Source organism: Thermobia domestica, chromosome 8 (genome assembly GCF_964235325.1).
Source record: "Thermobia domestica chromosome 8, izTheDome1.hap1.1, whole genome shotgun sequence".
Taxonomy (NCBI): Eukaryota; Metazoa; Arthropoda; class Insecta; order Zygentoma; family Lepismatidae; genus Thermobia; species Thermobia domestica.
Genome location: NC_137461.1, coordinates 175,281,504 through 175,299,718, shown reverse-complemented (window position 1 = coordinate 175,299,718; position 18,215 = coordinate 175,281,504). Strand labels below are relative to the sequence as shown.

General features: G+C 36.3%; 1 protein-coding gene across 1 annotated transcript in view; it reads right to left on the bottom strand.

The window, feature by feature from the left end:
• LOC145693356 (uncharacterized) overlaps positions 1 to 18,215 on the bottom strand; it is a 1,437,468-nt gene that overhangs the window by 805,544 nt on the left and 613,709 nt on the right. The window contains exon 13 of the mRNA XM_081769283.1: positions 16,944 to 17,140. Coding sequence (XP_081625409.1) covers positions 16,944 to 17,140 — 197 coding nt within the window. The remainder of the gene's footprint in view (positions 1 to 16,943; positions 17,141 to 18,215) is intronic.

Genomic DNA, 18,215 nt, shown 5'->3' with positions numbered 1-18,215 from the left:
TTTACTACAGAAACACAAGAAAACAAATTCACATGAATTTCACGCAATTGTAGACCATCGACAGCACTTATTCAATCCAAGCCGATCTAATTCGCCGTAATGCAGTTAACTGTTTCAATTGGGCGTGATCGGGTGGGAACGATGTTTGTAAAATTTCGTCTTTAATTATATTGTTCAAAACACAACAAGCATTCAATCAAGTCATTTTGTATTTCACTTAATTCTCCTTTAAAACAGAATCAGACTTAAATATTTTTTCATACGCTGCTCTTTATGTCAACACCTCTCTTAGTTCTATTTTCAACACAGGTGTTGGTCTTCGTTCCTTAATAACACATTAATTTTCAAAAGACCACTGACATAAAGGATTCTTTAATAGGAATTATATTATGTTCATAATCTCCACTTACTGGAATTTTCTCTCATTCATTTTTGCAAATGTAAGAAAAAAGAGTCACCCGCAGTATCTCAAAAACACACAATCTGTACTCAATTCTAATGAACTCAACAAGTCTGATTGTGTACAGGTTTGCGTCAACGTAACGGAATAAAGGGAGATTAGTTTGCGATAATAGGCGTAGCACCTTTAGAATTGCTTGTTCCAGCTTTTGCGTTGAATTAGAGTCCGTAAAATTAAGCAAAGTTAGTACGGAATGAGGCCCCACGTTGTCCTGCTCTTTATTTGTTTAACATATCGAAGATCTCGAGAGAAACGCTTTATGCAGAAACGAAAGTCGGTAAGTGCTGAGGCCGGTTTCTTTCGCAGGTTATTACCAACACGTCCTCTCCCGGGATTTTTTTGAGTAGCTCCCGGGATTCTGAATAATAGGAAGGAGTTCGTCAGTGGCCGTTCCGGCGAGTGCATAGTGTTTTGTGTGCTCTGTGAGGACGAGAGTTGAGTGGGCCTTTCTATACATATACACTACACTTACACTCTTTTTTCCATTTACACGTCCATACATTCCCTTCTTTTTTCAACACTTTTTTCCATTCATTTTACACTCCCACTTTTCTCTACCTTTTGCCCTGTCCATCTTGGCCTTCAGCTCTCTTTAACTGTTCGAACGTCTCTCCCGATTTTGACCTTTCCCCTATTGTGTTATACTTCTCTCCTGCTTTGACTTTTTCCCGATTGTGACATTACTTTTTTCACGTCTTTTTACTTTATCATACTTATTACTTTGTACATGTCATATACCTTTGTACTTATTACTTTTTATCATTTTTCCACTAATCAAATTATTACATGTTACACGTTTAATTACCTTTGTAAATTGCCGATAAGTCTTTCAAGACAGTGGCAACGTTCTTTTGCGCCACTTACGTGACGCTTCTACAAACTACAACTGCCGCCTGAGACACTGCTCGGTGAGCCTCCCAGCAGTGGTGCTAACCACGATTTCTTCGTCGAAAAATATTTCTTTTTTGTTCAACTTATAAAACTATCATACATTTTGTGTAGGGAAAATAAATTAATTATAAATTATAATTTCTGAAAGTAAATGGGTAGGCCGGGCCTCAGAGCCTCTTACGACCCTTCGCCACTGGTAACACTGCATATCCATCACAATAATCGGGTTAAGTTTAGAGTTACCCCTCCGCTTTTTATAAAAATCAGGAAAATTTACAAGAGAAATGAGGTAAGAAATGATTATTTGAAGCTTTTATTTGATGTTTAGGAATGTAAGTTCGGCAGGATAGTTATGTTTAATACGAGAAAAGATATGTGGAAGTTAGTACTATTTGCCGGATGCGGAAGCGTTCGCGGAAGGTTTCAGCAGCATGGTGCTTGTAAAATATGGCGAATATGGCGAACAGGTGTAACGGATGCGCAAGAATAATGAAGAAAACCTTTTAAATTTTTGTGAAGCCCACGGAGTACTGAAGTCAAGTGAAATGTAAAAATTTTTAATACTTTGAGTAGGGTCTACTGTTTTTTGTATGTTGCAAAGTCCAAGGACACCTTCAGACAGGAGGGGCAACTCTAAACTTAAGCCCAATAATTTTCTCACACTGAGTTTCCAATGCTGTCATTGGTTTGTTTACATTCTTTAGACCGATCACTTCAATATTTCATTGATGATAATTTACTGAAATGAACAAGTATTCTACTGTACGCTCATGTCCAAAATGGTTGTCGCATATCTATAACTGTCTTCTTGTAAGAATATAATTTGGTAATGATTTTGCAGGGTACTTTTAATAGTGATACTATGTGTATAATCGGGAAATGTATATTTGGGGTAAATTTCATAGGAAAAGAATTACAAATACGAAAATTAGAATGAGTAAAACGAAATGTTGCTAAATGGACAAGAAAATTTTAGTTTAGTTTTATTGCTCTTATTTACTGCTCTTTTGACCTGAAATTTGCCACATACATGTCTTTGCCGATTATACATATGCTAACATTGTAAGGAATATCGGGCGAATCATATTATATTCCTACAACAACATATTTACAGACATGCGACAATAATTTTGGACATGAGTGTACGTTTCAACAAAAAGTGAATGTAATAAAAATTACTGCATATCACTGAAAAGTAAGGCATATAATGAAAGAATGTTAAGGATATGCAGAAAGAATTATAAAAGCTTCACTACAGTAATAAATGCACACACCATATTTCGATGAGCTGCGAAATACAAGGGTCCTTCAAAGTTGACCGGGATTTTCGTACATAATCGATGAATAGCTGGATCATGATTAAACTAGCGGATGACGTAATGTGAGGGGTGTAGCCAAGGGGGGCCCATCGGGGCCGCCCCCCCCAAATGGTTTCCTGCCCCCCCCCAAATAACCAGCTTTTAAAACATCATAGTAAAATTATCTCGCTTCATTCATTTAAAAGCAACAAAGTTGATTGATAATTAAAAATTTATGGTAAAATAGTAAGGAGAAATATTGTTTTTTTCCATACCGATCGAAAAATAGTAGTATAGTATCTCTTCCTTATACCGATCAAACAATAGGATACTTTTTTTTGTGACAGCATATTACACAATTTACTGCGATTTATATTTGACAGTTTGAAGGCAAACGTTTTAACAAGGTACTACAAATAGTAGAAACACAGCCATAAAACAAAGGTATTAAACTGATTTGTAAGTACAGTATATTTTTATATGCTTCAGCAAGTGTTTTAAAAGACATAGAGGATGTAAAATTTGGTGAGAAACAATGCTTTTACTCAATTTGGATTTCATTCGCTCTCTCTTTTATTTCTACTCAGTGTAATAAAATAATTATGTTTTTTTTAGTCACGAATAATAAATATTTTTGTCAGGAAACCGTAAAGAAATTAAGTGAAAATTCAAAGAAAATCAATCTTGTGTAGATAGGTTCTGTATACAAGGTCTTAAATTTAAATATAAAGGTAACCAAGAAAAGTTTTGTTGCTTTTTCACCCACCACCTTCGAACATCGATATGTCACCTAACCTGGAAGATCAAAAATAGTCCCTATCAGCATCGACGAACTTCTGAAAATGTTCTGGAAGGCCATGGAATCCATCGCGGTAGAACTTGGTGGGCCGTGAAACGAAGAAAGTATCAGGTGCATTTTGGACTTTTACTACGGATTTGAAACTGGCGTCCTCTAAGGTGATTGTTCAAAGAATGGAACAGGTGATAATCGGACGGTGCAATACCCGGGGAATATAGTGGTTGCAATATTGTTTCCCATCCAAGGCGGATGGTGTCCTGAGTCATCTTAGCCACGTGGGACTTAGCGTTGTCCCGTAACCGAGGACCCATTTGCAATTCAGAAGTGATGGCTCCAGAGTTTTGAGTTTTTGTTGAGCACAGCTCAACTGCTGACACTACACAGTTGCATTGATACTCTGACCAGCTGGTAGCAGTTCCCGATGCACGATGCACCAAACACACAGAAGGACCTTATTCTGGTACAGTGCTGGTTTCGGCTGTTTTGAAATCAGTTCATGGGATGCTAACCAATGATGACCGCGCCGTGGAGCTTCGTATAGGACACACTTTTTATAACATGTCAACGCCCTGTCCAGAAATGGCTCCGAAACAGTAAATAGACACAGGCGACTGCCGCATTGCCTTCTGGCCCGGAGTCAAAATATGTGAGACCCATTGACCCAACTTGTTGTGCTTCACAAGTTGATGGATGTGCTGCCGAATGGTTTCTCCACACACAGAATTGTAGTCCCAGTTCCTCTTTGTACATGTGTTGGTCTTCTGGCACGCGGTGTTTTCGGGTGTTTCGTCATCGTCCTTAAACTTGTTAAACCATCGCTACAATGTCCGCGTCGTCACGACACCCTCACCAAAGGCCTGGCATATCTTCTGTCCCGCTACAGCGGCGTTTGACCTCCATTTGAACTCGTTCAGCATACATGCTCTTATGACGCTCTGTGGATGTCCCATGTTCCCTCTGTCTTTACGCAAGTTCACGGTGTGTCTGAATTGCCACACCCAGGTAGTATGTTGGATATACCCACACCCTTATCTCCACTCACATTCAACTCACGGTGTGAGGTCCAATTGAACACAGACCTCCACGAAAAGGGACAGAACTTTCTTGGTTACCTTTATAGTTATGCACAAAAGTATAGCGTTTGGTTCTGGGCAGTAGTTCTTGATTAAGCATAATAAAAACTATCTTGAATATAATTTATGGATAATAATAATAATAATAATAATAATAATAATAATAATAATAATAATAATAAGAAGAAGAAGAAGAAGAGGAAGAAGAAGCTAAAATAGTGTTTTTAGTTTTCCAGAAGAAAACCAAAATTTTCCTTTCTTATAGGCCTCGAAAACACTAGCAGCAACTTTTTTTTTTTTGGCTTTGTACATTGTAGCTGGCCCCCTTCAAAAACGACAGGTCTCCCCTACACAAACCTGCTGGCTACACCCCTACGTAATGTATTCCTTCTCGAGTAACTAGCGTTCAGCATGACGTATTTGGCGCATGCGGAGCAGTTGCAGCGAACATGACGGCAAGCAGTGTGTCTGTGGCTGTGGAGCAGCGGTGTGTAATCAAATTTCTTGTGAAGGAGAAAGTTAAACCATCTGAGATTTTCAGAAGATTGCAAGCACAGTATGGTGAACATAGGATGTCACGGACAAGAGTGTACGAATGGTGTGAACACTTTCGGGAACGACGGGAGCTGGTGACAAATGAAGCGCATGGACACATTTACCCGACTGCAGTCACACCAATGAATATCGCACGTGTTGAGCAAATGATTGTTGAGAGCCGGCGTGTAACAGTGCGGGATATTGCTGCCGAGGTGAATATCAGTGTCGGAAGTGTTACGCACTTACGCTTCCAAAAATCTGTGCAAGGTGGGTTCCCCGCCAGCTGACATTTGATCAGAAGTGGACATGCATGACGGTCTGTGAACAGCTTTTGAATCGGTTTCGAGCCGAAAGTGATGAGTTGTTGCAATCCATCATCACGGGTGATGAAATATGGTTGCACAATTCAACCCCAGAAACCAAAAGAAGCAGCATGAAGTGGTGGCATAAAGGTTCCCCGCGGTCAAAAAAAAAAAAAAAAAAAAAAAAAAGCCCGCTGGAAAGATCATGCACGAGTCTTCTGGGACATGAAGTGTGTTATCCATGTGGATTTTCTGGACAAAGCGAGCACAATTAGTACCCAGTGTTACTCCACGTTGTTGAGTGGTGCTGTGCGAAAGTCCATTCGCAAGAAAAGATCTAGGATGTTGTCTGAAAATGTCTTCTCCATGACAATCCCACCCTCACGCGGCCAATGTGACAACAACTCTGGCCGAAATGCGCTGGGAAGTTCTGCCACATCCCCCTACACTCCAGATTTAGCCCCCAGTGATTAACATTTGTTTGCACCCCTTAAAAACATTCTGGGAGGGAAGAAATAAACGACAGGAGAAGCACTGTGGAACGATTTCCTTCAGTGGCAACAACAACCAAGTTCATTCTATGCCAAAGGACTCAGGGAGCTGCCACAACGATGGTGAATGTGCTTCGACGCGCACGTAGAATACTTTGAAAAGCTGATATAAGTTTGGTGCTTCTTGTGCTACCTGTTTCCTTGTTGCGGAAGTACCGCAGGATTGTGAAACTTGGATATTTGGAGAGAGCTAAAGTCTTGACCCGACTACGGTGGGTGCCATAGTTTTGGACCTATGAACCTTTGAAATTCGTTTTTCATATTTTTGGCAGACTATAACTCCGAAAGGAAGCATTTGTGCACCCAGCTTGGTCTATACTTTTTGTCCTATCTTGGTGTCATTAACCACATCCCAAATATTGTCGGTGTTGTTTTGAAACACCTGTATAAAACCACCAACTAGAAGAATTGCACATGCTAGTATTCAACCTTATCTGAATAACTGAATCTCTGAAATTAGGAAATTATTTGATTATAAGTATACATAAAATATGGTATTCACATTTGTTTTAAACGTTCATTTAGAATAAATAATTTATATTTACTGTCTTCATTGAGCTGTATAATGGTTTGTAAGAGTATGTTTTGACTTTACTGTTGTATTCAATGTGGGATCAAATTATGGTGATTGCGTTGTGTTTTATTTATTTAAAAGATTTTAGATAAAGTTGATAGCCCAAAAGATCCAGGTGCACTGAAACATTAACAGAAAATGAACAGAATATTTATTAAGTCAGCCATGGCATATACATAAAAAATGTGTATTCCTGACTCCGCGTCATGGGATGGAGAATCTCTAGGCAAGAAGGCATATATTTAATTGAAACACAGAGACTCCTGATTTTGAATTGCGAGTGCTAACTGCACACCTACATTCATTAGTTAGCATTCATGTGATAAAGTTTTTGAAACACTTGTTTTCGTAAAATGTTTATTAGTTTCTGCGAGAGTTAATTTAATTATGTTCCCTCTTCAAAATAGTGTTAAATAATAAATAATAATTTAACAATAGAACAATGCTTAATCCCGCAATTCTCAGCAGCCTAAACAGCAGATAGCTACGGACTTTCTTCCTATAACTTTTAGTGTAAACTCTCAAGCTGATATAATATCTATAACAAGAGTTACACATCCTATTAAATTAGAAATAAGTGTTGTTATAATAATTGCTTGTTACGTCAGAAAGAAGTTTCTTTGATTAATACCAGAGGTATTAATCTATGTATTTTCGTGTACAGAAAAGAAATAAAGAATTACGCTAACTAACTAACTCTCTGGCCTATGGAACCCGGAGGTTCAATGCCGCGTTCACACAAGCTCTCCACTGACTTCTATCCTTAGCTAACTGCATCCAGTTTCTACTTTGTATTCCAATCTCTGCGAGATCCATCTTAATATTGTCCTCCCATCTGCGCCTAGGTCTTCCTAATGGTCGTTTTCCGATTGGTTTTCCTGTCAAGACTTTGAAAGCGTTTCTACTTTCTTCCATTCTAGCTACATGACCCACCCACCTAAGCCTCCTAGACTTCACGACCCTAACAATATTGGGTAAACCATATAAATTATGAAGTTCCTCGTTATGAAGTTTCCGCCATTCCCCATTCCAATTCCTCTTGGGTCCGAATATTCGTCTCAGGATCTTGTTCTCAAATACTTTCAGTCTATGTTCTTCCCTCAGAGTAAGTGACCATGTTTCGCAGTCATACAGAACAACAGGCATGATTACCGTTTTGTATATTTTAAGCTTCAAATTTCTCGACAGAATTCGCGACGACAAGAGATTTTGAACCGAATAGTAACACGAATTCCCTGCTTTTAGTCGACATTTAATTTCTCCGTGAATATGATTTTCCTCTGTTAATATTGATCCTAGGTATTTGAAACTATCCACTTTATCAAAAGTATTATTTAATATTTTAACGCATCCATAGTTTGCTGTATTCCGGTCCCGACGCACTTCCATGTATTTAGTTTTATCTGCATTTACTTCTAAACCCATGTCCCTGCAAGCGTTTAATAAGATCTCTGCATTTCTTTCTACTGTTCTCCTATCATCCCCTATTAAATTTACATCATCAGCATATGCCACAACCTGGTGAATATCGTTCAATTCTAGGCCCTGGTTGCTATCTTTGATTTTCCTTATAGCGTATTCCAGAACGAAGTTAAATAATAATGGCGACAACGCATCTCCTTGTTTCAGGCCATTTTCGACGTGAAAGCTCGTGGACAAAAATTTTCCTACCCGGACTTTACTTTGGGATTTATTTAAACATATCTTAATTAATCTAATTAGCTTTCTCTCTATTCCAAGTTCTGTAAGGACGTTGTATAATGTTTCTCTCCTAACCGAGTCGTACGCCTTTCTAAAATCAATAAATAGTTGATGTACCGGGGTATTGTATTCCCACTTTTTTACGAGTATTTGGCGAATGGCCGCGGTGGCTCAGTGGTAGAGCGTTCACCTCTGGTGCTTGGGATCTCGGGTTCGATCCCAGCCCCCGCCAAGTAAACTTTGTGGTGGACAAACACCGTGTGCGTGGGTTTTCTCGGGATTCTTCCGTTTTCTCCCACTTTCTTCATTCCACCATTTCATTCATTACTCATCATCACCGTCTCCTTTAGCCTAACCGGCATAACCGTGGGATGTAAAACTCAAAGATTTCGTTTCATTTCTCCTTACGAACAATTGTTCGGCATACCTTAAATAGTACGGCAAAGTAATAGGTATCCCCTCTAATCCATAATGTGTAGGAAGTTTAGATTTGAAGTCATCCTTTCTCTGAACGTAATTCTATTCAGAAATATTTCGCTAAAACGTAAATTATGACTACCACCTCAGCAGATATGTCTACAAGATTAGAAACAAAAATGAGTATTCGGTGAAAGCACTGTTTCTTTCAGAATTAATGTTCCGGGGAACACACTCACAAGGAGAAGGCAGACCTTGGTAAGTGAACTTCGGGGCCATTTTTTGCGAGTTGTTAGTGCACATTTAAAGAATGTGCTTCCGGGCTTAAGCCCCCCGAAATGTTATTTATTCGTGACATCAGTATATGTACGAAATAGAATAAATTTTGTTTGCCAGTTAACATGGAACATTGAAAGATTTTACAAGTGATTTGAAAATTTCTATTGTTTTATTCATTATAAACATATGATGAATTAATATTTTACTTATAGTTACAAATGCCTACTTGATTGGTTGAAGAAAAAAGATGTGTGACTCGAACAGGAATCGAACTCGGGACACTTTACACATAAGTTACAGATTTTACTCACTCTGCCACCCGTCAATTGGTAAATTCGTACGTCGTACGATATATGCGGCGAGTAGAAAACTTTAAGACAGGTTTTCCCCGTTATTTTTGGCCACTGCGCTCTCCCTGTTTGTAATATCAACTCTTTAAATGTGCACTACCACCTCGCAAAAAATGGTTCCGAAGTTCACTTACCAAACTCTGCTTTCTCCTTTTCAGTATTACGGGGAGCACTGTCAGAGCTTGTCCGGAAGAAACACTGGGTGAAAGATAACGTGTTACGTATGAAGCGTTCAAACACTACTAAAGGGGGAGTTCTAATTTAATTTCATACACATATCTTAAAATAAAAGATTTCGACTAAAATTGCCACTTTAGAAACTTCATTTCAGAGAATGACTATGAGAAACAATAAGGTCACTGTAAAATACATTATAAAACACACACACTCAAAACTCTATCTACCTTCAAAATGACATTTCCAAAAGTTCAGACGCAACTAAATAGGTTTTTCAAACCTGAAAAAGTTAACCATTCTGAAGTTCATGCAAATATTTAATCTTTCTTTCGAAATAAACTCTTTCAAGTCACCTCCGATTAGGATTTCTCTTTGAAGTGAAAACTGTCCCTTCGTGATTATAAGGTTCACGTACGCCTTTTCGACGCAAAAGATCCAGTTCGGATTCCCGGTGAGAGCGCATGTGTTTCGCAACCCACATTAAACTGTAGATCTACGTCTCATATAGCCTTAGTGCTCCAAGAGACGACAAACTCAAGGTCAGCCATCAAACCGAAAACTTATTTACGTTGCCTTTTCACACTCAAAGAGTATTAAGCGTCTTTTTTTAATATTACATTTACAATGAAACAAATTAACTTGGAGTGCTGTCTTTAAAAATATTTAATTTTAATTTCACATATATTTTAGACAACTTCGCGTAAAATGATACTCATAGATCTTCATGTTGACCAACACTTTTTTAAAATCCCCAATTGATATATATATTTTTATATTATATTAATTATTTCAACAACATTTAAGTATAACTTGCAGTGCATATGTGGAGTAAACAAAAAAAAAATCAATCCTATTATGGTCATTTTTATGCAACAAAACATTGAATGATGATTTTAAAATATTCTGAACTGAATTAGAAGAAATTTTCGATAAAATAATTTTGATACTTTCATACTTCTTTTTTCTTTATGTAGTAATGTAACTATTTATCACAGAATTGTGTACAAAAGGAATTAACAAATGTAGTTACTTTTTCTAGATTATTTAAATTAATTTGTATTGCAAAATTATACAACACATATAGTTAGCACTACATGATGCATAATAAATAAGAAAGTAATGTTTTATTAAAGTTGCGCGTATGTTGGCTAAACTTTTATTAAAGTTTCATTTTCAGCTTGTGACAATCAAGTTCCTTCTTTTTATTGAAATCTTGCTAATTGTAATATTTGATAAATATAAAAGTTTGAATTATAGCTACTTTATGCACATATTCAAATTAAATAGCATGAAATTAGTAATATTGAGAAATATTTTTTGGATTAAAAGAGATTGTTGAGTTGAGTTTAACGTCCCGTTCAGCAGCGAGACCATATAAGACGTGGAACTATTGATTAACGTGAAATACGAACCACATGTAGTGTTGTAAAAAAACGGTTTTTTTCTGTGAAGTTTTTTTTAATAAAAAATATCGTTCTTTTTCATGTTTTTTTTTCAAATGTCTGTTTTTTTCTGGCAACTATTATTTATTGATTTATGTTGCAGATTATTGAAATAATCAACAGAACTTGAGTCGAAGCCCTCGTAACTTACAAATCGTTTGTTTCTTTGTACCTATACGAGCAAAATTGTGTGATTATTCCTTTCGGCCCCAGGTCATTTTTGGCGTTTTCCTACATTTCCAGTTAGTGACTTATTGCTCAAAAACTATTCATTCGATTGATATGGTTAAGGCCTTGTTTTTTAGAAAATGTATGTGGCTATTTTTTGGTGTAAGTTGCATTGCAGTGTTGCCAATGGTTGGGAGAATGTTGAGGGAAATGTAGGGGTGAAAATTTGCAAAAAATTCCCTAACCGAATTTCAAAATTTTTTGTATCTAGCACCACTGCTGCTATATGGGTTCAAGTCACCTAAACAAATCTTTGGTGTGTTGACAAGGTACAGTGAAATCCTGAAGTCGCTGGCTTCCATTCAAAGAGAGAAAGAAAAAATTCTGTGATACACATGAAATTTTGACAATTTTTACGCCTCACAAGCAAAAATCAAATATGCCGGGGTTACAGCTTCTCTAATTATCCTATTGAAACTTTTTATGGTGCGTTCTGTAGGGCAAAGAGGAAGCTTTCAGGTAGTGGTACGTTTGTTTCAATGTAGCCAGTAAGAGGGTAATAATAGAGGGGAAAAGGGAATTTTCCGAATTTTTCACCTAATAGCGGCAATTAATTGTTTTGGCTGGAAACGCTGCCATTAGACAGACGAAAACTATCTGAAAATAAACCGTATTACTCCAAGAATATATCCTACAAGTATCATGGCGATATAGAACAAAGTAAGCATGAAATTAAAAAAAAATCTCATTCTATCTCACAGTCAGAAATTCACCATTTTCTTACCATTTCCAGAACATGCTTTATTATAAACCTCAACTGTACTTCCCCTAATTATTCTAGTGAAACTTTTTATGGTGCGCTGTGTAGGCTAAGGATGAGGCTGTTAGACACTGGTACATTTGTTCGAATGTAACCAACAAGAAGGAAATAATAGAAATAAAAAAGGGAATTTTTTTCCCAAAATTTGCCCCTAAAATCTGGAATTAAAATTTTCTGTAGCTGGCAACACTACTATCAAACACACACAAACTATCTTAAACTAAGCTTTGGTATCCCTCAAATATATCCTACAAGTATTGTGACGATATCTAATAAAGTAAGCATGTCAATAAAAAATATCTCAGTCTACCTTTAAAAAAATCAGTTATCTTTCCAATTAGAGAACAAGGTCTACTGTAAACCTCAACTGTACTTCCCCTAATTTTCCTATTGAAACTTTCTATAGTGCGTTGTATAGAGCAAAGACGAGACTTGCAGATACTGGTACGTTTATTCCGATACAGCCAACAAGAAGGAAATAATAGAGACAAAACATATAATTTTTCCAAAATTTCCCCCTAAAATCTGGAATTAAAATTTTCTGTAGCTGGCAACTCTGCTACCAGACAGACGCAAACTAGCTTCAATTAAACATTGGTACACCACTAATATATCCTACAAGTATTATGGCGATATTTAAGGAACAAAGCTTCTAATTACCAAAAATATATTACGGTAAACAGAAAAGTAAGGAAAAACTAGAAAAATCCTGGGTTAGAACCTAAATACGAATTTTACGTGCGCCCCCTAATTACCCCATTGTAACGATCTGTACTTTCGTTTGTTAAGTAAGAACAAATGTTCGATTGGCGTAAGTTGACTTGCACTCCGACGTATAGGTACGGATTTATAAACAAAAATTTCTATTTTTTTGCCCAAATATAGGAGAATTTTAATTTCCCTAATTGGCAACACTGCGCGCTGGCCCGTCCAATTGATGTCAACAGTTAGGTATCCATCCGAGGTATCTACCTGGCAAGTCCTAAGGATGTCTTTCTACAACGAAGGAAGCTACAGGAAAAAAAGTAAAGTAAATTCGAAATCAGAAAATTCTCGAATTTTTGACTGGGGTGAAATTTGAAAGGGAAATTCGACACCAGAAGAAAAATAAATTAATATGATAAACTATAGTCCAATCATATTTTGCAAGAATAATATCCCATTATCTTAATTAGTGTCCACACAGGAGCGGATTAAACAAGTGATACACTTTGGCCACCTTGGGCCACCGAGTATGCATTTGATTACATTTTTCTGACTACTAACTCGTGTTGTTTTTGTAGTTATAGTCTCGACTAATAATAATATCGTTGTAAACAATAACTGTATAAGGAAAATTTTCTCTCCTTTTTACATCTTAGTTCCAACTGTTGGTGAGAAATGCAGGGTGTTTCAAAATAAATTTTGGGGTTTTAAGTCTTCGTAGTACTTATTACATTTTACGTACAATTATAAGCAATGCATCAAGTAAAAGAGAACCTCAAACAGTCTTTGCTACAAGTGTTCAATGTGAGATTCATTCGTCAGACGGCACACATCTAGTCGATAGGCGAGAAGCCCATAAACTTTCCACCATATGGCACAAAACACATTCATTCAATTTAGGGGAGTTTCGTTTCAACTGTACCATCTACTGAGGATTTGCTGACGGCCAGATTCAAACATTATGAGTGTTCACATTAGCTCTTAGGTGAAAGGTCAATTTATCACTGAAGACGACACGATCCAGAAAATCTTCATTATTATCAGTGGGGCCTACCCCCCCTCATGTCCATGACGCACCCCCCCTCAATTGTCTATCCGTAGCTGTTCTTCCATGAAAAAAATCTTTTCGATTAATTTTTACACCCCCTCAAACATATTTATATAGATTTTTAACTCCCCCAAGTATTTCAATGACGCAGTTTGCGTCATAGCCCCCCCTTGTGGGCACCCCTGTTGTTATGCAGGGATATTTCACTTGAGAAATTGGCACGTAAACCGTAGTCTGTTGGTCTTAGACCTGTAGCAACTGCAAACGATAAAGACGTAGTTGCAAGCGTCTCCTTAATATTCTTCACACAGACGGTTGCACTGTACAAATTCAGTCTTTATTAAAACACAAAAAGCTTCTGCTCTCTAGTCTCCATCTTTGCTACTTGTTCTTTCTAACGGCAGACAGAAGAAACAATGCATGTACATGCGTGCATACAAAACTGTTTGAGTTGCTGTTTCATTTGATATATTATTTATAATTGTAAGTTAATTGTAATAGATACTACAAAGTTTCAAAATCCAAATATTAATTTTGAAACACCCTGCATTACTTTAAATTGAGTCATCCTATATTCATGTCTTTTATATACATATCATCAGGGCCGGTCCTAGTCAATTTGTTGCCCCCCCCCTTTCTCCAGAAAGAACAAATCTTAAAAGTCATGATTTTAAGTATGCTACTCCAGCATGAACAACAAAGGTGAGGGTAAGTGTAGTCGCACTCAGAAAGGCTTAAATACTAAATAAAAATGCAATCCCGTTGTGTCTGTTTTTTTCTTTAAATATTAATCTATTATATTAGTGAAAGATAAAGCAAACACACCTGCAGAGGAAATATGGTAATCCTTTTTATAGAATTCACTATCGAGCTTCAATCTCAATGTATCAGTTTGCAATTCCAGTGCAACTAGCTCTTTTATCTTTATTTCTTGAATTTTCTTCTACATCTTCTAACATTAAAAAAAAAACTTGTTTCTATCTTCAATGATAAGGAACTTGTTTCTGACAAAAACAAGACTAGTTTCATATCAAAACTGTGATAACTTACTAAATGGAACAGATATTCACTACTATTCGAGAATTTAATTCTTGCATTTGACAACAATCAAGCAATTTGTGCTCGGATTTATTCGACCATTTGCTTTAGCATTGTCTATGTGGCCTTAAACTAATGCAAACTAAACATAATTTATGAATGTAGTACTCAAATAGAAGGTCAGCTTAGTATATGTAACTACCATCATCATGAAGTCTGTTTCCAACAAGAAATATTTAATGTTAAATAATATACATATGACAGATTTTGCCGGACCATCCAAGCTTGCAGCTCCACGTAAATGCACGTATTGCATATATGGTAGAGCCGGCTCTGCATATCATATATATCTAGACGACAAATTATTTATATATGACACTTAGAAAAATACTATTAGGCAAATTAGTATTAGTTTTTACCTTTAGACAAGTTATTTGAATTTTATACTGTTCCTGACATTATTTTTGTACTTATTAAAGGCCTGCTTTCACGAAAAAACAAAATTTCATTTCTACTTTTATTTCTTAGTTGAGATTGATTAAAACTGCTGAAATCCGAATTGTTAATAGGTATGGTATTCATGTAAATTGTAAAACATTTGTAGCGTATCAGTATCTAGCTTTTAATTTATATTGCATTTTACAGTGATTACACCTACATAAATATATTTCATACTTAAATAGACGTAAGATGCATTACAAATGACTATTTGAAAAAAAACGAAATTTAGAAAAAAAACGAGAGGCAATGTTTTTTTCTTAAAAAAACTTACATTTCTGAAAAAATACGAACCGTTTTTTTTTCTATTTACAACACTAACCACATGAGCTCCCGAAGGACGCGGACCTCCCATGCTGGATTAAAAGAGAGTTGTTTAACAAAATATCACTAACAAAACGTAAACATAATAATAAAAAAAAAATAAAAAAAATAGTATACCGGATTAGAACTACTGATCATCACCAAGCTTGAACATTTAGTGAGTGTACACTCCACGATTGCTAGCTTATTAAATACATCTTGGTAACATATATAAACAAATTATACGAAAAGGGGTGGTTGCTTCATTTTTTAGTTTAGTTAAATGGTTTTCTGAACATAATTAGCACTGTCGTCTTGTCAATGTTTTGTTAAAATTTGCATTCTAACGGGAAATGGAATTTTAAAATTTAACCTATAAATAAAGTATCTCAAAAGTCCCTCATGTTAGATAGATGAAGTTTGATATATAAACCCCTCACTAAAATAAATTATTCGGTGTAATCGAGTTTTCGAATATTCAGGATCTACAGGAAAAGGTATAAAGATTATTTATATAATACTTTCTCAACATATAAATATGAATCGAAGTTTTCTGTCTCCTCATCACAGGTAAACGTTGAACTATGTAAAACGAATTTATGAAAATCAGAATTACTTGGCTAGAGTTGAGTTGATTTTGAATTTAAGTTCCCTTTCAACAGCGAGGCTATATGAGACGCGACCTACTGATTAATGAGGAATCCGAACCACATGAGCTCCCTTTGGAAATCGAACCCAGGTCTTGGCTAGAGTCATGATTTCACCACCTCACTGTCGCCAAAATATATATCCTAAAGCAGGAGGAGATTCAAAATACATGATAAAAATAGTGTATCCTGCGAGTCCGTCATTAGGGACTTGAATCTACTTATATAAATTCGACTAATAGGAAAAGAAGTTACGTATTAGTCGAATACTTGAGTACTTGAATACTTGAGTACGAACACGATACTTGAGTAAGATCATCATTTAGAAAAAAATCAAAACTTATCATCTTCTTTTCAAACCAGCCGCATTTTACGATTAAAAAAAAAATCCATCCTAACAAGCAAGGTATTGTGCATCTTTATCGAGAAGTAAGTTGGGATCTTATCTCACGAAATCATATTGAGGAGTTTTATTTTCCGATACAATAAAATATTGATGTGCACATAGTCTATGTCACCAACTACGCAGCTAACCTTCAGTAATATATGCAGCCTCGAACTGATTGGTTTGTGTTACTAGGAACTAAAACTGCATTATACGAGCAAATTCTGGAGTTTGAGGGTATTTACCACTGAAAATTCTCTATATTGTGACACAAAGAAAACCATTCTGTAACGAAGAAAATAAACACATATACTGTTTGCATCACGAAAATTCACTTTGATAATAAATTGTGATCACAGACGTAAAGCATTTTCCTATCCAATTTTCCGACTTCTATGATTTTGAGAAGCAAACTGTGTTGCGATACCAATTTCAGAAACACTTACATACGTATATCAAGAGAGAAAAAGAACAGCTTACTTCTTGTCCTGGTGGCCCGGTGGCTCCAGGTAGTCCATCTTGACCCTGTTCTCCAGGAAATCCTCTTTCACCAGGAGGACCTCTAGGACCTTGGACGCCAGGAATTCCATCTAATCCTCTGTCTCCTTTTTCACCTTTTTCTCCAGGAACGCAGTCTATGCATCTTCCACCGGTATCTCCTTTATCACCAGGAGGTCCTGTGAAGAAATTAATCATTGATACTTGGTGTCAATTATGTATTTATATATTAACTCCAATTCCATATTAACTGAAGTATCAATTTTTCGACAACGTACTGCACCTACAACCAACAAAGTTTCCACATGTTACACTGGGCAATATTTTGCGATCCTTCTTCTGCACTTTTCAAACAGAATTCCTCTGAATAATCGAGCAATGGTATGGTCATCTTAAGAATCATCCCCACATTTTTTTTTCCTTCTAGGTGACTAAAGAGTGTCGAAACAAAGCGTTCAGTTATTTTAAGTGAGAAGTGTAAATATCAAATATCATCTTCAAGAATTCCGAGATAAGAACATTTCATTATTTTGTACAAATTGTAATACCACATCTTTTCTCCCTTTTTCACTCAAGCATCAAAAACACTAAAACATGTGTTTAACTACAAGTATTTTAAAGAAAAGTCGAAATACCAAAATCAATATCTCTAACCTTATGGGATTCCAAAATGTATCTTATTATAAATATTGCAACCCACATCACTTTGTTGATGATAATAAAACAGTTGTATCCATTCCATAGGGGGTGGAAAGCATTTTTAGCATTTCTGCTACTGTATGCAATGCTTTGTATACACGACTCCAAAAGTGCATTACCACCTGCAATTCTCCTTTTCCTGCAATACCAGGCAACCCAAAAAGCTCGGCGCTTGGGTTGGTTGCGAATTCGAAAGGCGTTGGACCAAACCTTAATTTTGTAACAAATAGTTCAGTGTGGAAAACTGCAAATAAGAGAACAAACAAATTGTTAAGAATGACAATTTTATTATCGTGACGGAGTTGGATGATATCAAAAGTTAAAAAATGTTCTTACTTAACCAGTACAAACAAGATGAATGGCAAGAAACAGATATTAGAGGAAACTATTTCTCTCCTTTGCCCCAAAAAAGAATCTCTTAAAAAAGTTATATAATGCAATGGTTTTATATAAAAGTCCTGATCAAAATTTTAAAAGTTGACACCCGAAAGGCAAGAACAACTGAAAAGAAAGGAGTGAAATTGTGCACAGATATTGCAGACGTAAAATGAAGGA